The 27,720-nt window shown below is 42.9% G+C and overlaps 1 protein-coding gene across 50 annotated transcripts in view; it reads left to right on the top strand.

Annotated features, from left to right (window-relative positions):
- ANK2 (ankyrin 2) overlaps positions 1 to 27,720 on the top strand; it is a 277,110-nt gene that overhangs the window by 180,517 nt on the left and 68,873 nt on the right. For 41 of the 50 annotated variants that reach the window (XM_064416065.1, XM_064416074.1, XM_064416072.1 and 38 more), the window contains 16 exons: positions 752 to 937; positions 1,379 to 1,402; positions 3,244 to 3,342; positions 4,486 to 4,584; positions 12,403 to 12,501; positions 13,142 to 13,339; positions 16,130 to 16,228; positions 16,402 to 16,500; positions 18,899 to 18,997; positions 19,211 to 19,408; positions 21,144 to 21,242; positions 21,749 to 21,847; positions 23,131 to 23,328; positions 24,381 to 24,479; positions 24,591 to 24,689; positions 27,287 to 27,385. In XM_064416065.1, coding sequence (XP_064272135.1) covers positions 752 to 937; positions 1,379 to 1,402; positions 3,244 to 3,342; positions 4,486 to 4,584; positions 12,403 to 12,501; positions 13,142 to 13,339; positions 16,130 to 16,228; positions 16,402 to 16,500; positions 18,899 to 18,997; positions 19,211 to 19,408; positions 21,144 to 21,242; positions 21,749 to 21,847; positions 23,131 to 23,328; positions 24,381 to 24,479; positions 24,591 to 24,689; positions 27,287 to 27,385 — 1,893 coding nt within the window. The remainder of the gene's footprint in view (positions 1 to 751; positions 938 to 1,378; positions 1,403 to 3,243; positions 3,343 to 4,485; positions 4,585 to 12,402; positions 12,502 to 13,141; positions 13,340 to 16,129; positions 16,229 to 16,401; positions 16,501 to 18,898; positions 18,998 to 19,210; positions 19,409 to 21,143; positions 21,243 to 21,748; positions 21,848 to 23,130; positions 23,329 to 24,380; positions 24,480 to 24,590; positions 24,690 to 27,286; positions 27,386 to 27,720) is intronic. The other 9 variants (XM_064416105.1, XM_064416082.1, XM_064416080.1 and 6 more) reach the window with 4 other exon arrangements.

Genomic DNA, 27,720 nt, shown 5'->3' with positions numbered 1-27,720 from the left:
AGAGGGTTCAGTTTGAAACCAGAATGGAATATCTGGTAGCCTGTACTACTTCAGCCAGGAGAGCAAGCTGCTAGCTCGTTATCACGGATTTTAAAGCACTGGCCATCCCAAGCACGTGTGGAGGAGCAAGACAATTTTAAACTTATTTAGAAACAAACCTAAAACAATTAATTACAAGCAGAGAGATTTTTCTGATTTTCCTTTTCCAAAAAACATAAATAATGTGAAATTTTCCTCCCTCAAATCATGTTCCTAAACATGATCTGGATTTCTTGACTCATGGTTCATGTGTAACTTGGAATGGGAACAGCAGCAAACACATTTGATACACTTTCTTCTTGCAGAGATGTGAGATATTCATAAACATGTTCTCTCTGTATTTTTCACATTGACACTGCTCGGTGCTCAGTAAATTTGCCAAAAAATTGCTAAAAATATGCTTTGTGGCCCATTTTAAGATGAGAAGTAATTAAGAGAGATGCTGTAGAATGATCCTTTGCTTGCACTCAACTTAAAAAAAGATTACTTTGAAGTGCGGAAGATCTTTAAAGCATTTCAAATATTTGAAAGCCTTTTGAAGGTGTTTGAAAGAGTTAAAATGTTGTGCCTCCAATCTCACGTCCCTGGAGATGGAGTGCAGAGGTGGAAAGCAGCTGGGAACGTGCTCCCTGAGCTGGTGTGCGCGAAGGGCGCGGTGCAGCTCCCTGCGGCCGTCCGGCCGTGCTGAGCACCCCTTGTTTCCTGCCCCCAGGACGGTTTCACTCCTCTGGCTGTGGCACTGCAGCAGGGACACAACCAGGCGGTGGCCATCCTGCTGGAGAACGACACCAAGGGCAAGGTGCGGCTGCCAGCGCTGCACATCGCCGCCAGGAAGGACGACACCAAGTCGGCGGCGCTGCTGCTGCAGAACGACCACAACGCCGACGTGCAGTCCAAGGTAACGGGGCGGGCCCAGGGACAGCACCCTGAAGCCCTGCATCCTCATGGGAAACGGAACTGCTCCGGCGGGGAAGGACAGCTTGCTCCACCGCTATCACCAGTAATACCTATCAGTTTGCAGCGTTAAGCTACACAGTAATTACAAAGTGCTCATTTTTTCACTTTTTTAGTTATGCCTCCCATTTCTTTGGTAACCAGCTTTTTCTCATGATTTGCAAACCAGAAGCCACTGGAACGGAAGCAGAATACTGCTTCCCTATTAAGTAGGATATTGGTTTATTGCCCATGGGAGCATAGGTTGTGTTTAAAGTTAATGCATGCTTGAATGGCTTTTCTCATAATTAACAGCATAACTCATTTCAGAAAAAGCAACATAGTTCTTCGTTTTGCGGCCAGTCTTTAATATTGTTCCTCTTTTTCCCAAACCATGCTGCATCAGATGATGGTGAATAGGACGACTGAGGTACCGACATCAACAATTTTTAATTACTCTTTCTGTTACTTATGATTATTTTCACTGCTCTTTGCCAATATTTCCTTATTAGTTAGCAATAAAAGTGAAGATATTACTCTTTTTTTTAATACATAGAAATTTCTGGCTCAAACCCCCCTATTTTTATTCATTCTTTCTGTTAGAATTTCTTTTTTCTTGTGTCAGTACTGAAGGACGTTTTTGAGAATTCACATCAGTCCAAAGGAGTCTGAAGCAAGTAATGGAGCTAAGTGGATAAAGATGCTTTTTTAGCTCAATTTCATTAATTATGAAAATGCACTCACTTGGTGTAACTACATCTGGGTGTCTGGCTTGGCCAGAATAATGGTAAAGTTAATTTTCTGTCTTTTACAGTAGTAAGCATAATCAAATTCCCCAGGGTAAATCTTGTTCAGGGCATCCGCTTATTTTTACCATTCTTCTTATTACAATCTTTTTCATAAAGTTTTGCAAAGCCCTCAGGGGACAGTACATACTCAGAATTTACCTGCAGTAAATAACTCATTTCTTATATGGATTTTACTTCCACTAAAAATCACAGGGTTGATTGGCTTGGACTGGGATTTTCCCCAAAGATCATTGCCACTTTTAGGAGAAAGAAAAAGTTCCAAGCATGAGATTGTTGTTTCAATACCTGCTTTTGAATAATGGAGTTTCTCTGCTGGAGGAGGGAATGAATTATGCATGCACGTGCTTCCCTTTTGGTGTGTGCACACATGAGCAGGCTGCCAGGAGGCAGCAGTGATGTGAACTGAAGGGTGACAGCTTCCCTGGGCACCTGCTCCATGGGGCATGTTCTTCCCTGAGGGAAAGGGCAAGGGGTACTGCAATGCCTGCTGAAGGAGGGCAGCATGTGCCCACGTTCCTTTGTTCCAGGAGTAGCTTAAAATGGTGGTTTGGATACTGAGAGGAAGGAAACCTAGCTGAGAGCACGCTGTAGTCAAGAAGACAGAAGGATTCCTCCCTTTCTGTAACTATCAGCAAGATCCAATCAAATCAGTGTAAAGCTCTTCAGGGAAACCTCAAAAGCAAGGCCCTTTCTACTTGAATTACTTATGAGAATAAAAGCTTGCTCTCTGTCCTAGTTTCTAAAAATTTAATCTTTTTTTATGTTATTGTCAAGAGATTCTACATCTCATAGCTGGAACAGGTTGCATCTTCTAGTATTCAAAACACAATAAATAAAATGTGGGGGTTTTTATTTATAGATTGTGAAGTTTCTTCAGCTTCTTTGCAATCCAAATTGTATATAAATAGAAATAATTATGAATCTTTTACTATGCTACTAAGTACTTTCTCATTTAAACCATACTCTTTAATTGCATTTTGAATATTTACTGCTTTCAAAAAACAAAAACAAACAAAAAAAACCCCAATAGGAAATATGTTGTCCATATTTCTGTTTCTTAGAGGAATAAAATAAGAGTCCAACAACTTTGGTGATAATTTTTTGAACCCCAATTAATAGTGCAGCCTAAAAGACCCATGTTGCTTCCAAATGGTAATAAGGAACTTGCTTTATTTTCTTTAAGAATGGCTAATACATTAATATTTTCTGTGATGAAAACTGCTCTTATTGGCCACTGATGCAGGGGGCTGAGCTGGGGAATGAAAGAATGAAGCACTTTTGATAATCTCCCACCTGAAAGCTGGCTTCTCTACCTGAAAGGCTGTAGTCTAGAATAGGTAGACACGGTCTGGATAAAATTGACACGATGTGTTAGTTGGGCAGCACTTTAAAGGCAAGCTCTAGCTCAGCTGCTGAGCGTGAGGGAGAAGATGTCCGTAATGAGGGCTGTTTCCCTTTGCAGAGCGGCTTCACCCCTCTGCACATCGCCGCGCACTACGGCAACGTCAACGTGGCCACGCTGCTGCTGAACCGCGGAGCTGCAGTCGACTTCACAGCCAGGGTACGCACTCGCCCCTTCGCCTTCTGCTCCTTCTGCCCTGCAGAAATGGGAGGGCTCCTTTGGGGAACTAAGGCAAGAGCTGAGCGAAGAAAGGAGCAAAGTAATGCTGAAGTTCTGTTGGGATCAAAGATGTCTTTTTTGCAGTAATTCTGAAAGGTTGTCTCCGTGCAATGCCCTGGAGGCCTTGGGAGTTGTGTAACAGCCAGTATTCCCAGCTGGAGGAAGCAGGATCCTTTGGCAGCTCCAGAAAGCTGATGCTCTTATAATGTGTCAACTCCCTCGGCTTTTATGTTTGTTAGATGTACTCTGGAAATAGATGTAGGATTGATTGGCGTTTTTGGTATTCAATATTTGCTTGAATTCGATGTTTTTACATGTAACTACATTTCAAAACCAGAAAGTGAAGTATATTGGTGTTGTACAAATTCAACAATAAAAGAACTAATTAATCATGACTACTCTTCAACTGCAGAGTTACACGGTATAGTTTCTTTGCTTTTGCAAGTTACGTAGTTTGAAGTGAAAACCTCTGGTAATCTCAACCCAGCTCCCCTGTCACAAGTTTGCTGTTTGATTTTGCCAGACACACTTTGAATTACTTCAGGGTTCTGCCTTCCAGACTGACTCCCTCCTGTTCCCAATCTGGAGTAGCTGCTAATATTACCTCTTGCCTCACCCAAAGTGTTTTCAAGGACTTTCAGCCTACACAGCCTACACAGCCTACCACTCCTTTATGCTCTTGGCACTACACAAGAAGGTTCCTTTGTGTAGGAGTGACGCATTTGTGTCCTCTGTGTACGTTGCAGTGATTGAAATGCTTCAGTGTTTTGTGACTCTTGGCTCATTGGGACTCTGATACGTGTTTGTGTATTTGTCTGGCCCTGGGGCTGCGATGTTTGCTGCTTGGGCAGATGCGCTGCTTCCTTCATTCAAGGACCCCAAAACAATGGAGAAGGAATCTTGCTTAGGACAGAATTACTAACTCTAGCTTATATGGTGTGTGCCTAGCTCTGATGCTCTAGTACTTTCTCGTTTATTCTCTACGATGTGATGGTCTCATTTTTTGTGATCCGAACCCAAATTCACCCCCATTGCACACCTTCAGATCCATCCAGCTCATTGTTTGTTCTTTTCATGGTGTAGAATGGAATCACCCCACTGCATGTGGCTTCCAAAAGGGGAAACACAAACATGGTGAAGCTCTTGTTGGATCGCGGAGGGCAGATCGATGCCAAAACCAGGGTGAGTCTTTCTGTTCCCTGAATATGATATTGTCCCTTCTGGGGAATGGACTGGGATTTTCTCCTTGCTTGCTTTTGGGGTTTTTTTGTGTGTTTGTTTTATGTTGACTATTTTCGATGGTATCAGACTCAAGAACAGCTGGTTTTAGTGACAGTAGGAGGCAGAAATACTATTTCCTTTATTCTCCTGTATAACCTGCCTACATCATACAAGAAAAAGCTGATGGAACTGATTGTTTTCAGGGAATAAGCCTGTTAGTTGGTCCAACTTGACAAGACACGAGATGATGTGCAGCAAAAGGATATAGAAGGTCTGGACTCAGCTAAGCCTTTCAGTCCCCCTGACCCCTAAATGTCCGTGGTAGTTGCAGTATGTCCTGTGGAAGCTCTAGTGAGCTCAGTCCATTTTTATTGGAGAGCTGATACAGGACAAATAATCTCCTCAGAGCCAGCAGCCATGTGTCTTTTCCTCAGACAAAGTATGGGATATTAATTAGGTGACTCTCACTGGCTTCCTTCTCCCAGTTGTCCTATTGAAACGTCACATCATCTCTCTGCCCTTTATTTATGGGTGATTTCACAGTCATTCAGGGCAAAAAAAACCCTCCATCATTTTATATGGGCAGGGTTAATTACTTCAAATGGGATTTTGGAATTACCTGGGAAAACACTATCATTTATTCAGACTGAGCTGCATGGGGCTTGTTCTTAGGAGCTGCTGGTATTTAGGCAGCTGGTCTGCAAAATTACATGTCCAAGAGATCAAGAGTGTCTCAAACACAAAGTTTAGAGATGCACATAAGAGTTTTTGTTTAACCTGATAGGAAGGTAGAAGATATTGCAGTCAGCTACCCTTTGGGTTGATTCAACCTCTACAGATACTTGGATATTAATTACATCAACCATTTGTTGGTTCATAAGCTCTGAAGACAGTCATGATTATTGTGAACTCTGTATGCAATTGTGATTTGGTTTCTGATTATGAAATGATATCTCACTTTTTAAAGATTATTTTTTAGAAACTACTGCTGATGGAAAAAGCTGTATCTCAAGCAGGTGTGCAGCAAGTCACCCCTGCTCACATTTTCCACAATAAACACCTAAAATCTCATGGAAAAGAGGCATGAAATGCTAATAATACACTTCAGTCAGGATATTCCACATGCCCCTGAGCATGTCCTACAGAAATAGTTCATCTGACCTTTGGAATGGCAGTATTGAATTCATCTATTTCCTGTTCAGTAGCTAGATATTGTTCTAGACAAGTTGATACAGATGATTGTGAGGGATGTTTTGGGTTTTAAGAGGTCAAAGTGTTTTCCCATCCCTGCTCATCCGCAAAGGTTGAGCACAGTTGTGAATGAATCTGAGAGAACAGGATTTGCCCAATGTAGGTGCGAGGGACCAATTTCAGAGTCGTCTCACTGTCTCTGCTCCCTACCCTGTGTCAGCTGCTACATGGGCTCAAAATGTCAGTGCAAAGAGGTCCCTGAAAACCCATAAGGCACACATATTCCAGCTTGCACCGGCTCTCCAGCTTCCTGTCACCTTCACCTTCCTCCTCCTCCCTGCTCCAGGGCTCGCGGTGGCAGCCGACAGCGTACGCCTCGTGGTGGGGAAGATTCCAGAGCTTTGGTTTTGCTGTCTGTGCTTTGTGTCAGCTGCTCATGTTTTCTGGGTGTGTCTCTCTTCTCCCTGTGCTCTGTCCACTCACCTCGAGTTGCTGGCTCTGCCTGAGTCCGTGCAGTGTGGAGGAGGCAGGGATGTGCTCTGTCTATGGCAGCACAGACCCCGCCTGCCCTGCTGCAGTACTAACCCACCTTGCCTTCCCTGCTGCCTTCCCTCGGCTTCCCAGGAGCACCTGCCGCCTTCCAGCAGGTCACAGTCACTGCAAAACAGTGGAATTAATACACCAGGATGTTGCACTGCAAAGTTCTTGTGCTGCACACCACATCAAAATACGCCCTTCAGTTAAAACACTCCTCGCTGTTTTCGTTCCTTTTATTTTTAGCTTGCTTTGTTACATGACATCTGACGCTGCATAAATTAAGATGCAAAACCTTTTTTTAGCGGATTGCAGATGAGCTTCAGTACTTCAGGTTTGCAAAGTTAATCTGTGAAAGCTTTCTGTGTTTGAAAATGTTCCACTGGAATGATTCTTTAGGAGCCCCTGTGTTGTCTAAAAATATAAATGAAAATGTCTATTCCTCAAAGGGAGTAAATGATGCATGTGTCCTGCTGCTCCAGAGTTAATGCAGCATGTCAAACGAAAGCTCTGCTTTCTGCCAGGAATTAGTGTTTTTATTTTCTATACATTTCAGAATGTGTTTGCTGAAATTTTATGCCATTTCTCACAAAGCCATAAAAATGTAGAAATACTGGTAAATCTCTTGACACAATTACATATCTTAAAATATTATTTTACTTTTTTTTTTTTGCAAGTTATACCATTATTTTTTCTCCATCAAGTCTTAAGTAAGTTTTTAGACTGAAATTTAATTTCTTTTATATTGTATCCAAAACAGAAATGTAAACTCCCTTCTCAAATACAGTAACAATATACTTTTATTAGAACTATCTGTTAGAGATAGTACTGTAATATTATATAATAAAAAATACAATCTTTATCAGTAGATAATTATTGTATTATAGTACAATATTACAATGTTATTTTAGCTTATATTATTATCTAGTAGCTGGTAAATGTTTTGCAACTTGCATTTACATACAAGCCTTCCTTGGACCTTTGTTCACTAAATAATTAATGGCTAAAATTACTTATACTAAAATATTTCATATTCAAAATTTTACTCAAACCTATATTCTCTATATGTTTTCTTACATTAGTAACAATTTCAATGGCATAATTTTATTTCAAATTTTAATAATTGGCCAAAATTCTAACCCATGCAGATTCTGATGATTAGTTAGAGTTAGTGGGTCAGTGAAATTGTGCAGAAATTTGTTCTCTGAAAGGCGGTGGAAAGCTTAATTTATGATTAATTCACTGTCAGGTGATCAAGGGTAGTGTGGCAAATACCAGTTCTCACTTTGAGGGAAGGAAAGCATTTACAGACTTTCTGGAACATACTAAGGATTCTTAGAGGGAATTATTGTCAGCATTTAAAAGCAATTTTAGCATGGCAAAAAAGCATGTATTTCTATAAAAAGGAGTACTCATATAATGGAATCATAAAAGTGTGCACATTCAGAATATGAAAATGTTACTGGTTATTACAACTTTTTAGGAATATCCTTTCTGAATGCAGTTTTTGTATTATCTCTATTTTTATCATCTCTCTCTATAGATTGTATGGGGGGAAAAAAATAAGAATATGAGACTTTTTTAGTTCTGCATGCTTTTTTTCCTTTAAAATACAGTTTTATTCACAGGCTTTTATCACCTTGCTGGGATTTCCATTTTTGTGGGAGTAAGCAAGCACCCTTCAGAGGGGGAGGAACACTCTCACCTGTCTCAGCCACTGAAGCTGTCGCACATTTTGTTGTCTTCCTGTTCAATCTTGCCAACATTGAAATTAGATTTTTGTTGCTCTGGGACTTTTCTTAAATCTCCTCTTGCAGGTTTTCATCCTGAATATTTACAGTTGAATGAAACCCATGGAATGAAAGGGAGCATCCAGTCTTGGAAGGGCAAGCTTATTGTGTGGGATAGTAAGTGTGTTGTGCAGCTGGAGCAGGGATAGGCATGACAATGGTGCGACAAGGTCTGGTGCACCACTGGGGCTGGAGAAGGGCCACGGAAAGGAGGAGGCTCAGCTGGAGCTGGGAGGAGTGGCAGGGCACCCATGGAGATGAGCAGGACCAATGGGAAAACAAAAGGAAGGAAACTGTGGCCAGCGCAGCTCACATTTGGTTGGTTTGGGTTTTTTTGTGGGGAACGTGCTTCAGACACCACTTAACACTTATTCTGGAAACCTACTGAGATTTATTAGTAATAATATCTCCTTTGGTAGATCTACATCCTGACAAAATAGGCTTGCTAATACTCTGCTATTTCCACATGGGAATGGTAACCACTGTAGCAGGATCCTGGCCCTGCCTTGGCTCTGTGCTCTGTGCAGTGTTCCTGCAGCAATGCTGCTGTGACATTTTCTCCTCATCTTCTTACATGCACTGAGCACTAATAATTCATTGGCAGCTTTTGCTGTTCCTAAAGCCATGTCAGATTATAAATATCTAATCACAATGCAGGTATTTCCTATAAAAAATTCAGTGGCTCCATATAATGTTTACAAGGGGGGAGTGGGAAGGGGTGTTGTATGAATTGTCTATGCAAATTATCCAGAAAATGACTGCTATTTGGAGTTATTTGAGTTACTATCTGAATACTCAAGCAAGTACATGGTATATTTTTTGCTGTATTTTTCAAATTTGTGCTGTGAATGGCAGACCTGGAGGAATACTTTACAGCATGTTTAATTATGCCAAGAGCTTAAAGCAAGCGGGAGACTTGCCTTGTTCATTTTTAAAGAGATGAGGTTTAGTCATAATGAAAAATGAACAAATTAAAAGCCCTTTATTTGTCAAGAAAATTTAGAAAATTTTGTATGTTTGACATATGAAATACTAAAACTTTACTTCACCCTCATGAAAATGCAGCTGCAGTTTAGAATAATTTGTTGATAATTTGGCCTTTGATGTTCGTTTCTATCATCAGTTTTTGGTTGAATAAGCACTGAATGTGAGCAACTGTCCTGTGAATGTGCTGCCCACATCATTTCCCATTAAAAATCCCTTATAAGCACAGCTTCTTTTTGTCTCAGTGTCTCTGCTAAGCAGAAAGAAAGCATTTGTGAAATGACCAAATAATTCATCTTTGGAAGTCCTACAGCTAGGACTCGTGCACAGAATTCAGAATTAATTTTGCAGGTTAAAAAATGATCAGTGAATGATTTTCAAGGAAAAAAAAAACCAAACCACAAGTTTTCCTTATATTTTGAGAACCATTTAAGAGAGAATTAGCATTGATGGAATTTCCTGGCTTCCATGCACACAAATGCATTGCCATTTCTCAGGGTGACCCAGATGTTGGTTACATCACAGAGTGTGAGTTAGGAGAGTACCACATGTGGGAACAGCAGAACACCAGGTGTAGGATGTCACTGGGAAGATAGAAACATTTAACTCTTCATTCCACACAATCCAGGGCAAGGAGATAATTGTTGAACTTCTCTAAACACAGAATTGCTGCATTTCTTGTCTCCTGGCGTGGCAGCCTTTGTGTTTATGGGATATCCATTATCTGTGCTTCAAAGTCTGTGTCCCTCTCACCCAGAGCTGGGTGTCCTGTCAAGTGATGTGCCTGATGTATTGGTCACTCTGTGTTCTTCAATTAGCAAAAGAATGACTGACAAAGTACTTAGGCCAGCTCCTGAAGTCACTTTGAGAGCACTGAGGCTCATGGCAAATAGATAATGGTGCAAAAAGGATTTGTTTGGTACACTGGGGTGTCTCTTCCTGTTAGCTCGTGGCAGCTTCTCTGCAGTGTTTTCTCTACTGATTCTTCTACTATAACAGCTCTCTCTTTGCAATCTCCCTCATCTTTGAATAAAAGATATAAGCAAAAGATTTTCAAGTACTAAATATGCAATAATTTTAAAATATACATGGTGTTTTCCTCAGAGCAGAAAGAGGAAAGGGAAGGGGGTTCTGTGGGAGGTCCTCAAAACAGCTATGGCAGGGTAGAGTAGGTAGCTAATTTCTATCTCTGCTTTTAAAGGGAATTGTAGATAAGAATAAAGACTAAATCATTGTTTTAAATTATTTACTGTTTTTTTTTTTTTTTTTTGTTTTAACCAGACTTTCTTGTAGAGTTGATGTGCTTCTTAGCTTGTATTTTTCTTTTTCTTTCTTTTCTCCCTCACGGGATTTGTCCTGCTTTTGTTCAAGGATTCACACAATTTTCCTTTTTTTTTTTTTTTTTTTTCCAGTTTTATTAAATAGAGTAACAACAAAGCCACCACACAGATAAGGAAAGTGATTAAAAATGTAGAGCACAAGAGGTCAGAAACTGGAAAGAAATACCAAATAAATACCTTCCCCAGAAATGCATTTGGGATATATTCTTACCTTTGTAATGCCAGTGGGAGTTATCTGTAGGAATCCCTCTGGCAATGAGATGATGACGTACCTCAGTTGGTCCTAAAAAGACTAGGTTTAGAGGACTCTGATGTTTCAGTGCATAAAAAAAAGTAAAGTAGTTCCACCTAATTCTTCACACTGACCCCATCTACCAGTGCTGAAGGCCACGAGTTCTGGTTTTGGGTTTGATCTCCCATCTGTGGAATTTCAGTGCAAACCTTCTGTGGGATTTCGGAATGCCTCTGAGACCATGAGCACCGAGGCACACCTAACCCTGTCAGTGTGTCACAAAAGCCTCTGGAAAAAGGGGATAAATAAGGAGGGAAAATTCCTCCTGCAGACTTCAGCCTGCTGCAGCTGTGGAGCTTTGTGGTGCTGCTCACTCAGAAGGGCTCTGTGCTTTGGAAACTGGGCATGAGAGAGGCTCTGCTTCTTGGAACTGCCTTTTGTAGGGTCTTACAGGGCAGTGTTTGCCAGAACGAGGTTGCAGTGGCGATGGCACTGTGTAGTCTAGAGCTACATTTAATTAAAAAACACAGTGATGCTGGTTACCTCCAAACCCCAGCAAGGTAAACAGTCCATCTGTGTATGAAGCAGGGTCACCAACTCATCCTTAGTGCCATGTTTTGTAGTTTTGCTGCTTTTTTAGTCCCTGAGTAATTCAGACCAGTGTGTTGTCCTTTTAATCAAGCTGTTACTGGATTCTTCAGTGGGCTCCTTAGAATAACAACGTCAATGTCACACAAGATGAGTGGCAATGTCTCAAAAGGAGAAGGCTTTTCTTGCAATTAAAAACTTTGCTGTTTCACCTTTGTAAGCCACCTCTGTTGAGCGAGTGCTGATGACGTCTCTAAGTGCATGCTTGAACAATGCTGAGGGCTAGTGAGATGAAAACATGGCTTTTCATATCCTAAGTGTTACCTTTTTTCAGCACCAATATTCTTTCACAACCATTTTTCTAGCCTCATACTTATTTTTCTGTATCAAGTCCAAACTATACAAAAGCTACCCAGAATTTATTCTCCCATCCAAATAGTTCATCACCTCATCGTTTGCTACCACTGCTGTGATCGTTTATAGTGCCCTGAGCGAGTCTTTTGGTACAGAATGGTGCTCTGCAATGGAAAAAACTATTGTGGAGTTGGTGGTCTGACAGCAATTTTAGAAAAGAATTGTTAGCTCTGTGTTCACCCCTCAGTCTCAGAAGTGAAAGATTTGGTTATGTTTCTCTCTTTTTCTCTTGTTTTAAAATCTTCTTTGTCTTGATGCCTGTTTAAAAGCAAAAGAAAGTTCTAGAGCACATTTTATAGTGTGAACATCACCTGTTTCATCCCTGCATCAAAAGCAGTCCAAAGGACGTGGGCTGGTTTATGGAGCACCCTCAACCCAGCAGGTATTACCCAGGGAGAGGCAGTGCTGTATCAAAGCCATGCAGAGGGCAGGGAGGGCAGGAGGCAGTGTACCCTCATATTATCCTTTGAGAAGAGATTACAGCACACAATGAGCTTCCTCTCTCAGACAGTAACCTTAGCGTGTCCTTTACTTGTGCAAGGAGGAACAGGGATGGAACTTGATGCTGTGGAGCCAGCTTCAGTTAGGAGTCAAAAAAGGAGCTTTTTCACACATGTGGGGCTGCATTCCTGGCAGGCTGTTCCCCAGAGTGCCAGGACAAGCAGTTGGGGATGTTCTCATTTGTTCTCTCTCCTTTTATTTGAAGGATGGACTCACCCCGCTGCACTGTGCTGCACGAAGTGGCCACGACCAGGTTGTGGAGCTGCTCCTGGAGCGAGGTGCCCCACTGCTCGCACGGACCAAGGTGTGTGTGAGCCCTGTTAGAGTATGGAACACCTCTGTAACCCTCCACACAGCTTTCAGTGTCGCTGAAAGGACAAGGAGGAAGACAGGAATGTAACTGTCCTCCCAAAGGAGACGTGTTAATGGGAAGAATGATCCAAAATAAGGTTTTCTTACATAATCCTTTCCAAATATATGAAAAGTTACACTTGCTTGCCCACCTCTCTGGTATCAGACTAAACGCACGATGTGGAGTGCTAGTGCCAGCACCTCCCTTGTGTTGCTTCCTGAGACTAGTACACAGAGATGTGAAAGCTGGGTCAGTCACTCCTGAGAGTAATTCCTGGTACATATTTTCTGACCCGTCACATACGATAACGAGGACCATTTCTCCTAATTATTTTTACCGACTATTTCAGAGTTGGAAAATTATTTCAGTGTGTTCTTCCTCACATCTGGAAAACATACATCTAAAATAAATGCGTTTCCTACAAATTCTGTCTCTTTGGTGAAACTATGAGGGGAATATACTTGTATAATAACAGAGCCCACTGAGCAGCACAGCAAAGCCAAAGCCTCACAACAACAAATGTCCTTCTTATATGTGCCACAGTCTATATGGGGATTACTAGAAGCTGCTGTTCTGTTCTCTTCTGTCGCAGAATGGACTCTCCCCACTCCACATGGCAGCCCAAGGGGACCACGTGGAATGTGTCAAGCACCTGCTGCAGCATAAGGCTCCTGTGGACGACGTGACGCTGGACTACCTGACTGCCCTGCACGTGGCCGCTCACTGCGGCCACTACCGCGTCACCAAGCTCCTGCTGGACAAGAGAGCCAACCCCAACGCCCGTGCCCTGGTAAACCTGTCCCACCTGGCTCATGTAACAGAGCTGCCTGGTAGCTCTTACCAGGAAAACTAAGTGAGAGCTGTCAGCAAACTCCACAGCCTTAAGTAGGTGCAGTAGCCACAGGGGTGTCACACCTGCTGCTTACCAGTGCTGTGCCTTGTATCCTTAGGTCTGGCCATGAAACACGCCCCGTGGCAAGTGACTGTAGTGTCAGGTGTGGAAGCTCTGCAGAGTCCCTAAAGTCAGAGCTGGTGCTGGCTGATGTTGCTGTATGCATTGGTGCTTTACAGAATTCATGGTTCAGTTTTCCATACTGAATGATGCAATACACAATTTCTGGGCTTTTGACTGCATTAGTAAGTTAATTGGCATAGGCAAAAGATGTTAAAAAGCTAATATTTCTGCATTTATCAAACGATGACATTTTCCTCTATTAGGTGCCATTTTTCTTTCCAAAAAACAGTTCTTATGCTTACAGGACACCAGGTATGATTCCTTTTACTCACCACACCGCACAAACCACTGCGCCTAACAAGGAGAAAAACATCACATTTGACTCTGGAAACGTTTTGAGAGTTCTAGATGTATCGAAAGCCAGACAAGATTACAGTCTTCTCTACTAGGATCTGTTAGCTGGCTGGGAGTACATGTACCAACATATTGCACTCTGTCAGGAAGAGAAGGAGTCTGTCAACCCTTGAGATGCTCCTGCGTGGCCGGAGTTCTACCATGGCCAGCTGCCTTGGGGCCCTCTACACAACCCCCACTGCAGGGCACTCAGATGCCTTTCCCAGCTTCCTGCCCACACTAGCACCCACTGTTCTTTTGTGTAGGCTCTTCCTGTCCTTTACCTCCTTGGAACTGACACCATTTTCTTCTGCCCCCTCATTTTTCTTGGCCTTTCCATACCCACAAATCCCATAGCCCCTTTTGCTTCCTCCTCTTATGCTTTTCTTGCTTTGTTTTTCTCAGTGCAGTGCTCACTTAGTGATCTTTTTTGACACTGTTTTTATCCTTGCTTGTTTTTCTTGCCAGTGTTCTGATTAGCTGCACTTTCCTTAGCTACTCACAAGTACCCCCTACATCTTCTTTCTTTCCTTCCATGACCAGAAATATATCTTCTGTTGTCCTCTGTCCTTGCCTCCCTGTGAAACATCTGAAACAAAAGAACACCCTCGGGCTGCTGCCTCTCTGCTCTCTTCCCACCAAAATCGTTTTCTTTCCCTGCTACCCCCCTCATTTTCTCTCTCTCCCATCAGGGACTTGTTGCCTTTGGCTTGTTGATAGTGTTTAATATATTAAATGAAGCTCATAATTTCTGTTAGTGATAAATTTTTTTTCCTGTGTCTTCTCCCCCGTCAAACTGTTCCTCACTTAAATAGAAGTAGCAAAATTAAATCAACTGAGGTGGTGAAATTCAGTGAAAAAGCTTCTGAAACAGTAAAACTCCCTATGAAATATATTGAGAGATGTTGTGTGGGAGGTAAAATATCAAATGGTTTTGATTATTTCTTTAGAAATCAGAGAAACAGTAAAAATATTCAGCAGAGTTCAGTGATGGAATATATATTACAAAGAATTCATTTTCAGCTACTTAAAAAATTGTTAATATTTGTAAAATGCTTTGGGGATACAAGCACTATGTGAGTTCTCAGCTTTTTTAATGTGTATATGCTTTAAAGCACCTTCAAATGAACTAGTAATTAACATTTAATTTAACAGAAGCAGCCTGTAGAATAATTGTCACGTGATTATCTCTTCCCATAAACTAAGATTTCACTGCTAGGTGCTGGTTGATTGTTTGGCAATACTGATGCTCTTCATTAGAAAATGTACCAATTTTTTGACATTGCCTAAAAATCCACTGTGCTTTCCACTAAAATGTTCACGTGTGGTGAATAATGTGTTTGTTCATCTTCAGACACACACTTAACCTGCATTAACTGTCATCAGGCTATCATGATACCACAGCTGAAGGGCTGGTTCTTTGTTTAAGGTACATCAGAATGTACACACACACAGATATTATACCTTAGGTTAGTGTATAAATATAAAAATATATGCACATTGATCCTTAGATTTCAAGTAAAATGAGAGATTAAGGTGGAATCTGCAATAAGCACTCTGTTCCTCTCTCTGTCTCAGTTTAAGTGGCTTCAAACTGAAAGAGCAGATTTGAGTTAAATATTAGGGAGAAATTCTTCCCTCTGAGGATGGAGAGGCCCTGGCACAGCTTGCTCAGAGAAGCTGTGGCTGCCCCATTTGTGGAAATCTCCAAGGACAGGAAGAATGGGTCTTGAAGCAGCCTGGGATAGTGGAAGGTGTCCCTGCACATGGTAGGAGGCGGAACAAGATGGGCTTTTCCAAACCAAACCTTCCATGATGCTCCTAGAGAGGCACAGGAAATGCTTTGTAAAGGCACTGATCCTGAAGTGTTCACTGTAATTTCTTTGGTTTCCCTGTGTTAGGCAGTCTTGGGAAGCACTGGGAGTGCTCCTCACAGACACGTGTGCAGCCCCAGGAAGCACAGGCACACACACTGTCAGCAGTCAGGATGGGTGTCTCTGTATGTGAACTGTGGAGGTGGAGGTTTCCTTTCTCTCCCCTGCCTGAGAAGAAAGCAGCAGCACTGCTTTGTTGTGCCTCAGATAGCAGGAGATGTCTGTAGTTCGTAACCTGTTGTGCTTAAAGAATAGTGGCTTGTGTTAGCCTAACCCTTGTGCTCCCAGTGTGCCAGCATGGAGCTGTGTGGGGAGTGTAGCTGCATGTTCCTGACTAACATCACTGTCTTTTGCACAGAATGGTTTTACTCCACTGCACATTGCCTGCAAGAAAAATCGCATCAAAGTCATGGAACTGCTGGTGAAATATGGGGCTTCAATCCAGGCTATAACAGAGGTAGCAAAATGTTTCATGTCCTGCAGAAACATTCCTTCTTTATCTCTCCTTTTTCACTTCCTTCTTTCTGTCTCTCCTGTCGTGCCTCACTTTCCCATATGTTGTATTTGAACGAAGAAGCCCATCCCTCCAGCCATGCAGAGGAGTAAAACTGCTCTTGCTTTGTTTCGCAGTCGGGCCTCACACCAATACACGTGGCTGCATTTATGGGCCACTTGAACATAGTCCTCCTTCTGCTGCAGAACGGAGCCTCTCCCGATGTCACTAACATTGTGAGTATGGCTTTCACTAGAACCTTCTGCTCAGGACCCCCAGAAAGTCTCTGGGTACCATGTAGCTCAGCCCAAGGTCACATTTTAAGTTATTGTAGCACTTTTAGTGAAGAGGGGAAAGTGACGGCTGCATGTGTCACAAGCCATCTCTGGTTTGTGTGCTCTGCAACAATGCCTGAGTAGGTAAAGTTTTCCCTAGAAACAGACAAAGCTCACCAAAACCATCCAAAATGGATTGTAAGCCAAATCCCACAAAGTCTGTATTTCTGTTCTGAAGGATGAAATTCAAGTCCAAATGGATCTAATTTCTGCCTGCATGACTTTGCTGGCTGCCATGAAATTATGTCATTCCTGTCAGTGAAAGAGTATAAGATGCTTAAAACCCCAACAATTAAAAGGCAAAACTGGGAAACTCAAGATGTTCCTCTTAGACAGGAAGTTCCAGGAACTGGTGATTAAATCTGGAAAATGTGACTGGAAAATGTGACCTTTGGGAAGTAACACAAAATGCAGAACCTGACTTATCACAGAAATCAGTGTTTGTATACCAACAGCCTAGTAACCAAAAAAAAACCCCAAAAAACCCAACAACCCCAACAAGAACAATAGTATAGTTTTCTGAGATGTATTTCGTAAGATATTTACTGTTTGAATTTGTCAGCATAAACAAATATTCAACTTGAGACCACCTGTACTTGGGAAGCAGCTTTTTTCAGTACATAAGGTAATAGGTAAGTGTTCCCAGCTTCCCAGAACAAAAACAACAAAAAATTAGTAATCCTAGTACTCATTAGTTTTTCTTTGCTAGAAAAATCTTACATGGAACCCAATGAAATTGTTAGCATGCAGAATTGTTAATGTGAGTCATTAAAGTAGACTTCCCATACTTTGTTATGGAAGCAATCTTTATGTAAGAACTTTATTGATAATAAAAAAACCGACACAAAATCCTTGTGGAAGCAGTTAAAAATATTGTGCTACCAGGCATTTGTGTGCGAAGTTTAACACTTGACAGTTTCTGCTACACAGGTGTCTTGGCTTTCACTTGGTAAGCTGAGTTTCCCTGTTGAATTACTGTTTCCAAAACCTAAATTGCTTTGCTAATTCAAGCACAAAAGGGTCATTGCAGAAATTTGATCTTTAGAGTGGCTTTCACATATTAAACAGCTTATTCTTCAGGTAATAAACTTTATATATAGATGGAATTATTAAGATTTGTAGTTAGGGCTGTGGGATTTTGTTGTTGGCATACCTACTAATCACAGCTGGTAATACAAAGTTAATTTAAGAATGACAAGATAAGTCAACTCCTGGTGAAGAGGGTTTGCTGTAATTAAAAATCCCTATTAGCAGGCAAGGTAAAGCTATTTCTTTCCCTACATCTAGACAAGAACAAGAAGACATGATTCCCTATTCTGATGGAAAAGGTCTTGACTAGGGTGTTCACTTTGGCAGTTGCAGTTCAAGTGGTAGTCCAGGGGAGAAAGGCCTTACAACAGAATATTCTCCAGCTCTGGTGGAAGAAGTATGAACAATTAACATAAAGAAATGATGGGTCCTGCTGTGTTCTCATGATAAAACAGATGAATAGAGCTCCTGGTTGCAGAACTGTCCCAGGACCTGATGTACCAGATGCTGGTGAGCTGCCCAGGGACTGTTTCAGTCCATTTTGGAACACTGCACTCAAAGAACGGAGCCCAATTAAACTAGGAATGCTGTCCTCAGGGAATCCTCGTTTCAGTTTTTTTTTTTAAACCTATGCAAAAAGTAAATGCTTTGAATATTCCTGATCTGAAAATGTTTTCCAATATTTCATATCCTTCAAATTCTGTGAGCTACAAAAGGCTTGAAACAGGATTGATTCCACAGCATGGAGACAGAGTCACACTGCTGAGTACAGATTTTACACATTCTGTGTGCTCAGCATTGCAAGGCCTCTTAATGCTGCCAGCTCCACACAGTGTGCAGGAAGGGACCATCTGGAAAATTATCCTCTTCCATCTTGAGGCTCCTGTGCTGTGCAATCCCTAGAGAGAGACAGCTCAGTGTACTCTCATCTCCTGTGCAGCACATGAGCTGATGCCCTGTTACGTAGAAAGCTGAGGGACATTTGTGACCAGGGCAAGTCTGTCATGACAGAATTTTTCCTAAGCTGGGATTTTCATTCTGTCTCTCAGTGGTTTGTGTCTCTCTGTGTTTGTCTGGGGTTGGCCAGCTGGCAAACCAAGGCATTCCAGGTACAGCCACACATACTCACACCTCAGCCTGGCGCTGAAGCCAGACTCTCAGCAGGCAGAAGGATGAGTCTCAGCACCAGTTGTTATGGGTGGGACTGACACTGGCAGAGATCTTTCTTCATGGAGGTTTAGGACACTGAAATGCTTTTGCTTTCCTGCAGCGTGGAGAAACTGCATTGCACATGGCAGCACGTGCCGGGCAGGTGGAAGTGGTTCGCTGCCTCCTGAGGAACGGGGCCCTGGTGGATGCCCGAGCCAGGGTAGGTGTTCTGCTTACACTGGCTTTTTTTCTCTTAAAACCATGGCTGAAGGAATCATTCACCATCCTTCTCTCCTCCACCACTCGGTGTTTTCTGTTACCACTTCCTATGGCTCTGCAAGACAAACGCGTAGGCAGGTCTGTGGGGAGCAAGGAGGATGCCGGGCTCAGGGTGGCTCCGTGGCACTAATGCCGCACTCGATTTGAGTTGTAGGAAGAACAGACCCCGCTGCACATCGCCTCTCGCCTGGGCAAGACGGAGATCGTGCAGCTGCTGCTGCAGCACATGGCGCACCCCGACGCCGCCACCACCAACGGCTACACGCCGCTGCACATCTCTGCCCGCGAGGGCCAGCTCGACGTCGCCTCCGTGCTGCTCGAGGCGGGCGCCTCGCACTCCATGGCCACCAAGGTACGGCGAAGGGCCTCACGCTCAGGTCCCGTGAGAATGCGCTTCCGCACTGAGGGATTGAAGCTGTTTGGGCCTCTTGTTGTGTTCTTGTTTAATCGGCAGCAATCCAGTAGACTGGAGTGACATATCACAAGTTAATCAAATTTCAGCTTTATTCTCATCTGAAAATGGGTTTGGTTGCCGCTGAAGCCAAATGCAGATCTTGATGAACACACAGTTCCAACCAGGTTTAAAACGTCCTTGTTTCTCCCTTTCCCTTATAGGCACAGGTTTTTTGTGCAGTATTTCCAAAAAAGGAAAAGGGGATGGCAATGATACATTTTTTATGAACAGGTCTCCTTTTATTCTTCAATACGTTATTTACTTAAATAGCAAAATAATTCTGCCCTGTGCTAGCTGAAAGGAATGTTCCTAAAACACAGAAGTCAGCATCTGCCCAGTCTCATCGAGTGCTGGATCTATTTTCAGTGGCTCTAAAATGAGATGTCATGTGACACAACAGGCCATTTTGTCTGGGATTATAAAAGAAATGCTCTCCAGAATCACTAGTGGGCTTTTTGCCAAAAATGATACCAATAGATTACTAACAGAGAGATTAATATGTAAGAAAGTAGATAGCTGTGATGAGAATGATATACTGATTTTTTTTTTTTCTAAATTTAAAACATTTGATAAGTGAGAATCACATAATTTTCACTATTTATAAAACTACCCTTGGTTTTACAGCTGGAGCTTAAAACGTGTTTATGAACAAAGGCGTGTCTTCTAGGGTTTAAAAGACTAAACCAGCAATTTTCAAATTATGATCCATGGATTACTGGGAGGGCTTGCTGTTCTCCTTTTATCCAGCTGTTAAATCACATTAGAATGGCTAAAAATACACTAAATACTTTCCTAATTTCCCATATTGCTTGATGGCAATTAGTATTGCAGGAACATTCTATAATTATGAATAGGAGAAGATGGAGCCCACTAGATAATGTCCTTATAGATCTGTGATTTGTGAACTGACAATGTTTGAGATTACCCAATATAAACTCTTTCTGAGGTGAGATTAATGGAACTAAATGATAATGATAATAAACATTAAACATGACTTATGTGCCAAGCAAATAGGTCATTGCAGCTTCCTAAAATTACTGTCAGGCAGCAGTGCAGGCTGCCACCTACTGTCATGCATCCATGAGCTTTCCTTACCAATTTCTTAATTAAAACAGGCAAAGAGAAGGGCTCCGTTTAGCTTCAGTAGAACTTTGTGACTGCATGAATACACAAATGCAAGTACAAGTAATTTTTGACCAAACCCTTCTGGAGGAAGGGAGTTGGAGTTTGGAGGTTTTATTCAATGAATTTAATTGGTGTTTCTGTGTTACTGGCAACAGTTGATGCAGGAAATACTTGTAAAGCTGTCATCATGGAACAAAAAAGGTGCAGCTGGTTTGGGGTGTAAATTTGAAGAAGTGCCTTCGTTGCCCCCACGCAGTGTGTGTTGCTAGTACAGTCTGTATCTGATAAAATGTCTGCCAGCCTGAGAGCACATAAGTAGGGAAGAATAATAAAAGGGAAAGTATTTTCTTGTATTTTGTGCTTCTCAAAGTGCTTTCAAGAGAGTCTGCTCTTTCTCGGTTCAGTTATGGATTTTGAGGTTGAAGAGTTAACACATAGCTCTTAAACAAGAGGTGTCATAGTGACCTTTAACACAAACAGCTGTGTTTTATCTCCTGGAATTTTTCAGAAGGGATTCACACCGTTGCATGTGGCAGCCAAATATGGGAGCCTGGAAGTGGCAAAGCTCCTGCTGCAGCGCCGTGCCTGTCCTGATTCTGCTGGCAAGGTACTGCTGGGGAAGAAAAAGTCTGAAAACTTTCCTTAAGGAAGAACTGTGTGAAATATGCACCCTAAGAAGGCTGCAGCTTCTTTTGCATGGTGGCTGTGCCTTTGCTGGGGTCGTGTCTCCCCTGGGTGGTGGCTGACTGCTGCCGAGTTTGGGTCTGTGGCAGGAGGGTGCATGGCTGCTCTGAGGGCAGGTGTGTGTCTTTGGCTCAGGAAGCACCGGTTCCATCAAGCTGCCTAAATTCCCCATGGATAAACCTAGGGGCAAAGCCACACCATCCCCTGGTGCGGCGCGATGAAAGCCAGCAGCTGCCACCGTGGTTCGCCTGGTTCGCTGCTTCTCCCCACTAACAGCCTGCCGTGGCCCTGCTGTCCATCCCCACTGCCTCCCGCCGGTCCCCTCTGTCCCTCGCAGCCCCCGGCCGCTCCCATCCCATCCCATCCCATCCCATCCCGCCCCACTTCCCGGTGTCCCGTAACGCGCTAACGCCGCCGCCGCCCTTTCAGAACGGCCTCACGCCGCTGCACGTGGCGGCGCACTACGACAACCAGAAGGTGGCGCTGCTGCTGCTGGAGAAGGGCGCCTCGCCCCACGCGACCGCCAAGGTGAGCCCGGCACGGCCCCGGCGCGGCCCCGGCACGGCCCCGGCACGGCCCGCAGGCCGTTCATTGCTGCGCACAAATGCCTGTTCTGGCCAGGCAGCCAGAATGAGCGCAAGGGGAATTAATCTCGGGTGTAGCGCTGGTGTCGTGGTATCACTGCGTCGGTGAGGGCAGCACTGAGGGCAACCCTGACCCTGAGGGGTCTCAGTCCCGCCAGAGTTTTAGTCGCAGCTGGAAGTCACTTCACTATTGTGCAATGTTAGCAATGATATTAGACATCTTATTAGGAGTGGTGTTGTGGTACCACGGTGCAGCTGAGGGGAGCTCTGAGGGGACACTGTGCGGCCTTGAGGGGACCCAGCTCTATCAGAGCTTTGGTTGCAGTTGGAAGTCAGCTCGCTATTGCGTAATATTAGCAATAACTTTAGAAATATGTATTCTGACCACACACACAAATCATTCCAGGGTTAGGAGTGGTGCTGTGCTATTGCTGTGTAAAGCAAAAGCTGCTAAAAGGGGAAAATGGGGACCAGATGGGTGCAACACCAGAGAGTGTCCTGCCCTGTGCAAGGCTGCTGATCTACAGGCTCTCAGGAAATGCTCAGGGATTGTATTGGGAATGTGGTTTCCATGGCAGTGCATGGAAAGCAGGATAGTTTGGGAAACTCCCACTGAAAAAGCCACAACAAAACAACCACAGCACAACCAAACCAAGCACCCCCCACAGGACCTGTGTGCTGGCACCTGGGATTTTTCCCTCAGGATGTGTTATAAAGAAATTAGGAAGTTGTGTTCTTGCCAGAAAATGCCATTCTTCTGTGCTTAAATGATTACTTCAATCACAAAAACATTCCACCCCATTGCTGTTTCCAGCCTGTGACTGACACACGTTATCAACATTCCATATGCAAACGCATCTCTACTCACATGCTCTGAAAAAGCATGATGTGGTGAAGGGTGTGCACCCATCAGTCTTCATGGGCAATGTCACTCACCAGTCAAAAGGGATTATGTGCAACATAGGTTGTACAAAATGTAGGTGTCAAACTTGGACTAATTTGAAGGTATTGGTGGAACAGTCCTGCCCACCCTGGTGAGGGCTGGCTTTGTTCTGGTTTAGGTGGTGAAAATAACAGATGGACAAAGCAATACCACAGCAGGGCCATGTGGGACATGTCTGGCCTTGCAAATTTAATGAACTCCCTTCTCTAATAGCAGGCATAACATCAAATAATACTCTTGTATGCTCATATGGCTGTTGTGGTAACTTTATTTTCCTTTGTCAGAATGGATACACCCCTCTGCATATCGCTGCCAAGAAAAACCAGATGCAGATAGCTACCACTCTGTTGAACTACGGGGCTGAGACCAACATTCTGACCAAGCAGGGAGTCACCCCACTTCATTTGGCCTCCCAGGAAGGTCACACCGACATGGTGACTTTGCTTTTGGAGAAGGGATCCAACATCCATGTGGCAACAAAGGTAACTCATGATAGGAAACAAAGCATTGTGGGTGGGAGTATCCAGTAAGATGCAGCGTTGGTGTCAGTGGTTGGGTTTAACAACCTGTACCAGAAACCTGGGAGCTCCAGTCTGAAATAATTCAGTGCTCTCTCCAGCAAAGACTCTTTTCCACATGTCTGTATCCTTCAGTGGTAAGTGAAGAAATTTACATTCTCTGGCAAATAAGAAAACAACTGCATTACTGGAGTAGACTAAGAAAAATTCTATGGAAGATTTTCCAAATTTTTTAAATTATTGTGCCTATCAGCATTTTACAGAAAACAAGGTCATAAAAATAAAAATAAATTAAACCCCCCCCCCCCCCAAAAAAAAAACCCCAAAAAATGAGCCAAACCATTACTGTAAATCTCCAGGGGTCACTGGGTTTATCCAGAAATGTATGCAAATCTTATTAATGCAGGTGAAAAGCCTGCAGCTTCTGTTCATACAAGTTAGTACAGAAGGCTGTAGTATCTCCTTGTGTGGAGTTAATATATTCTGCTAATAGAAACAAGGATATTTTCATTTCTTATATAAAATTTGTTCAGTGCCTTGTTCACGGCAAAGTGCTGCACGTTATCACAGTGAGCTGTCAGTTAAAGGCTCCATCCTTTTCCCTGCCTCCATCCCTCTATGGCATCTATTTCTGGAGTTAATGTCTTCATCTGGCTCGTGCCTGCAGTTGTCAAGGTTCCCCTTATTGTCTGAGGAGTGGGAAGCACATTTTATTAATGGGCTTGTCAGCTTCCCAAATTACATTATTGTAGCAAGTCTTCAGCATTCATGCCTTAAAGTTTTCCACTATGGTTATGGTGAGGTAATTGGTTTGGAGCTCTTTGTCAGCTGGAACAGGAGCAACATCGACGGCACTTTGTTTTAAAACACCACCCATACTCAGAAGCTATAGTTAGGGTCTGATCATGTTTTAAAGATGAGGAAGTGGGGAAGTCTAGATTTTTTGCTTATGTAAAGTCGGATTTTATTCTCACTTTTATCTGTTTGTTTACTTACCTGTTATATTCCATCTCCAGGCTGGACTGACATCCTTACACCTTGCAGCTCAAGAGGACAAAGTGAATGTAGCCGAGATACTCACCAAACACGGTGCAAACCAGGATGCTCAGACAAAGGTAAATCACCTTGTGAGTGGCTGCTGTCTCCAGCGTGCCAAAGGGTGCTACCCTTGTCCGAGGAATGTTCCACTGAGCTTGCAGTTTTACTTGTTTGTTCTCCTCCTGTAGCTTGGTTATACACCTTTAATTGTGGCCTGTCACTATGGAAACATCAAAATGGTGAATTTTCTCCTCAAGCACGGAGCAAATGTCAATGCTAAAACAAAGGTAAAGAATTTTCCATTGCTTTGCTTTTGCTCTTTATTCTGAACATGGTAACACAGCACTCCTACCTGACATACGTGCTTTTTCCCTTGGGAGCTCTAAGCATGGCATGGGAGGTGTCAACTGGTAGCTGTAATGGAATGCCCTCTGTCTGCTCCATCTCATGGTGTGGTGTTCAGGAAAGAAAAGCCAGATAACTCTGTGTATATGAAAAAAAACAACACAGACAATCAATTTTGCTGGTTTTTCTTTTTCTTATTACTTGCAAACTAACAAATGAAAGTTTGTTCCTGATCTCATTTCCACATGGTTTACACCACTGTAATACAACTGTGCTGCCAAACTAGCAAGTAACAATTCAGACCCTTTCAGGGTGATGCCAGATTCTCTCCAATATGCTGGGAGAAGAGTGGGAAGAGTTACTGCTGTTCAGTGAGTGGGTGGGATGACTCTGGGAGAGGAAGCAGCTGTGGTAAGGGAATGTGGTTTGCTGAAGGAGAGTTTGGGGTTTTCTGAGGGGAATCTGGCTATGCTGAAATCTGTCCAGATACACTGAAATGGGCCTGACTGCCTACAGTGAAATTCTGAACAAAGCCCACTGACTTCAACAGTTTCTTCAGGGATAAACTGGTGGGCATGCCAGCTGAAGGGGATGCATTTTGTACCAAAAGCTGTGTGTCTTCTGAGAATACAAGGAGAGGTTCTGATGGCAGCAACAGTGTGTTGCACTCCAGAAATCATCACATCACCATTATCAGAAAGAAAAGGAACTGGGGAACTGTAGGGCTCCAGCTTGGTTAAAGCTGACTTCAGGCAATTCCTGGCTACTGGATTCAAGCTGGATGTCTTGGGATCAACAGGAAGCAGCCCACTGAGAGTGTCTTTAAAATCCCATTAAAATCACTGCCTTGAAGTTTGCTTGTTCCTCTGGTCAGCTCCCCTGTCCCCTGCTGGGACCTATGGGATGATTCATTTCTTAAAGTAGCATTATTTTTTCACTGTGGTCACAACTCAGTGTGGTAAGAAAAATCCAAATAAATAAATTATTCTGGCCCATCCCTCATGGGATCACCCAAAATCAATGGGTGAAACTTGGGGATTCCAAAAGGACAGGCAACACTGCTAGAAAAACAGCTGATGAGAATTAATAAAACAGACACTAGCAGGATCCAAACTATAGCTGCCAAGACATTCAGCTGAGGTATTTGGAGGCTAACTCAAGGGACAGAAAAAATTGTATCTTTAGGATTAGGCCTCTTTTTGTTTAAAGGGCCGCTGGGACATATTCTGATTCCATTCACCCAGGTATTTTACTTAATTAGAATGCTTTCATTTTAGTCAGCAAGTTTGTATCAGGAAGCATTTCTCCACAATCTCACACGTAGGGACCACTAAAAATACTGGCAATATGTCAGCTGGTGTTGTGGACTCAGTTTAAAGAATAAATCCTGGATTCAGGATAGGCATGTTAAAGAACGAATAACCCCTGTTGCAGCTTGGGCTTTCACTAGAGAAAGCCTGCACAATGCTTTGTGCAAGGAACACATGGCTTCTATTTTTGAAGGACTACACTGTTCAAGTAAAGGTGGATAATCTACTTTCCACTAGAACCTACAGTAAGCAGCAGTTCTTAGCAGTCCACACACATGAGAATTGTATATATTGTCAGTATAAGAACTGTGACAGTTCTGAAGTATCACCATCTAATTAGCAGTGCAAAGCGTTACTGGCATCTGTTTGTTTGCAGTAGAGATAACTCTCAGGGCACGTTTTCAGAGTCTGCCCCAGGCTTTATGTAAGTGTACAGTGAGATCAACCCAAGGTTTTCTTACAGTTTCTTCTCTGCCTGGTTTCAAAGCCAATTGTGAATAATTTTGTAAATCAATTGCCTGACTGGACTTAGACAATACCATCTCAGATCAGCCAGCTTAAGCACACTTTGGTTATGTTTCTGTATTGTGTGACACGAGAACAAACCACTGGAGCGCATGAGTATCTTGAGCTAAGCCTGTTTATTAAGGTAGACACTGTGTACAAATTCCTAAGTGTAATCACATCTTAGTCCAGCCTTTTGGAGGCAAAGTGAAGCTAAACTTGATTGACTTTTGTAATAGGTATATGTTGTTAGCCTTTTAAAAAGCAAGGCTTTAATCACTGCTGTTAAAAATGATGCGATTTTAACAGACTCAGATATTTTAAAGGCAAATCTTGGGCCTTCTTTTGAAAGCTAGGATGTGAGAGGAAGAGGAATGTTCTCTGCCTCAGCTATGATTCTATGCTCTCAACATGCCCCTGTAACTTTGCTGTTCCTCATTGTTCCTTCCTCTGATTTAGAAAATGGGGGGGAAATGTCTTTTCATAGACTTCTTTTATTGTGAGAGAAACTATTTTTGAATAAGTATATTACCTTCCTTTATATTTCCATTAATTTGGGGAAGGAGAATTATTATTACTGAAGGTTTATTATTTTTGGGTCAAGTGGTGTCATAATTTATGTTAGAAATATCTCAAAAGGAGCAGAAGGAAGCAAAGTGAAATGTCTGAGCTAATGATCGGTTGTTGTTCTTTGTTTGCTTTGCTGTCACGGCCGTGGGTAACAGAACGGGTACACCCCTCTTCACCAGGCTGCTCAGCAGGGCCACACTCACATCATCAACGTTCTGCTGCAGCACGGGGCCAAGCCCAACGCCATCACCACGGTGAGTCTGACGTGCCACGGGGGACTTGTTTCCCTGGACAGTTCTTTTCTTTCCTTCCTTAGGGCTCGAGAGCAGGCTGTTATTTTGGTGAAAGTATTCCTCATACAGCTGGTTGTCATATGTGGAAATGCAATTTCCTCAGCTCTTCCTTATCCTCTTAAGGTAGTTCACATCTGACCTAACTGTGCACTAAGCTAAACGTGAGGCAGAGAAGCAGATTCCTGAGCTGCAGGATCAGGCTGGCCATAGCTGTCCGTGCCAGGCTCATTCAGTTTCCTCCACCTCAACACTTCTCTCTGGAAATTAATATCTCCTGAAGAAGTTTTCCTTAAAAA

The sequence above is a fragment of the Passer domesticus genome, chromosome 4 (genome assembly GCF_036417665.1).
Source record: "Passer domesticus isolate bPasDom1 chromosome 4, bPasDom1.hap1, whole genome shotgun sequence".
Lineage (NCBI taxonomy): Eukaryota > Metazoa > Chordata > Aves > Passeriformes > Passeridae > Passer > Passer domesticus.
Note: the sequence above shows the minus strand (reverse complement) of the source record. Positions and strands in the feature narration are given on the sequence as shown.